This window comes from Myotis davidii, unplaced genomic scaffold (genome assembly GCF_000327345.1).
Source record: "Myotis davidii unplaced genomic scaffold, ASM32734v1 scaffold230, whole genome shotgun sequence".
Classification (NCBI taxonomy): domain Eukaryota; kingdom Metazoa; phylum Chordata; class Mammalia; order Chiroptera; family Vespertilionidae; genus Myotis; species Myotis davidii.
The window spans coordinates 1,364,693-1,365,138 of NW_006282259.1; the positions used below are offsets into that span (position 1 = coordinate 1,364,693).

Sequence of the window (446 nt, forward strand, 5' to 3'; positions counted from 1 at the left end):
GCAGCCGGTCCTTCTCCTCCTTGTCCTTCACGGCGTCCTTCTTCTTGAAGCGCCGCCGCCGCCGTAGGAAGCTGCCGTTCTCGAACATGTTGTACGAGTCCGGGTCCAGCGTCCAGTAGCTGCCCTTGCCCGGTTTCTTGTCGTCGCGGGGCACCTTGACGAAGCACTCGTTGAGTGAGAGGTTGTGGCGGATGCTGTTCTGCCAGCCCTGCTTATTGTCCCGGTAGAAAGGGAAGCGGTCCATGATGAACTGGTAGATGCCATTGAGGGTGATCTTCTTGTCCGGGGCGTTCTGGATGGCCATGGTGATGAGCGCGATGTAACTATAGGGCGGCTTCACCATGTCCTTGGGCTGCGGCTGCGGCGTGTAGGGCCCGTAGGCGCGGGCCATGCCACCCGGATACTGTTCGGCGTGCGCTGGGTGCGAGTACACGCTCATAGGGGCC

General features: G+C 61.4%; 1 protein-coding gene across 1 annotated transcript in view; it reads right to left on the reverse strand.

Moving 5' to 3' along the window:
* FOXC1 (forkhead box C1) overlaps window positions 1–442 on the reverse strand; it is a gene marked incomplete at its 5' end in the record, with an annotated part of 1,326 nt that extends 884 nt beyond the window's left edge. Inside the window, one exon of the mRNA XM_006752797.1 lies at window positions 3–442. Coding sequence (XP_006752860.1) covers window positions 3–442 — 440 coding nt within the window. The remainder of the gene's footprint in view (window positions 1–2) is intronic.
* Window positions 443–446: the final 4 nt, after the last annotated feature.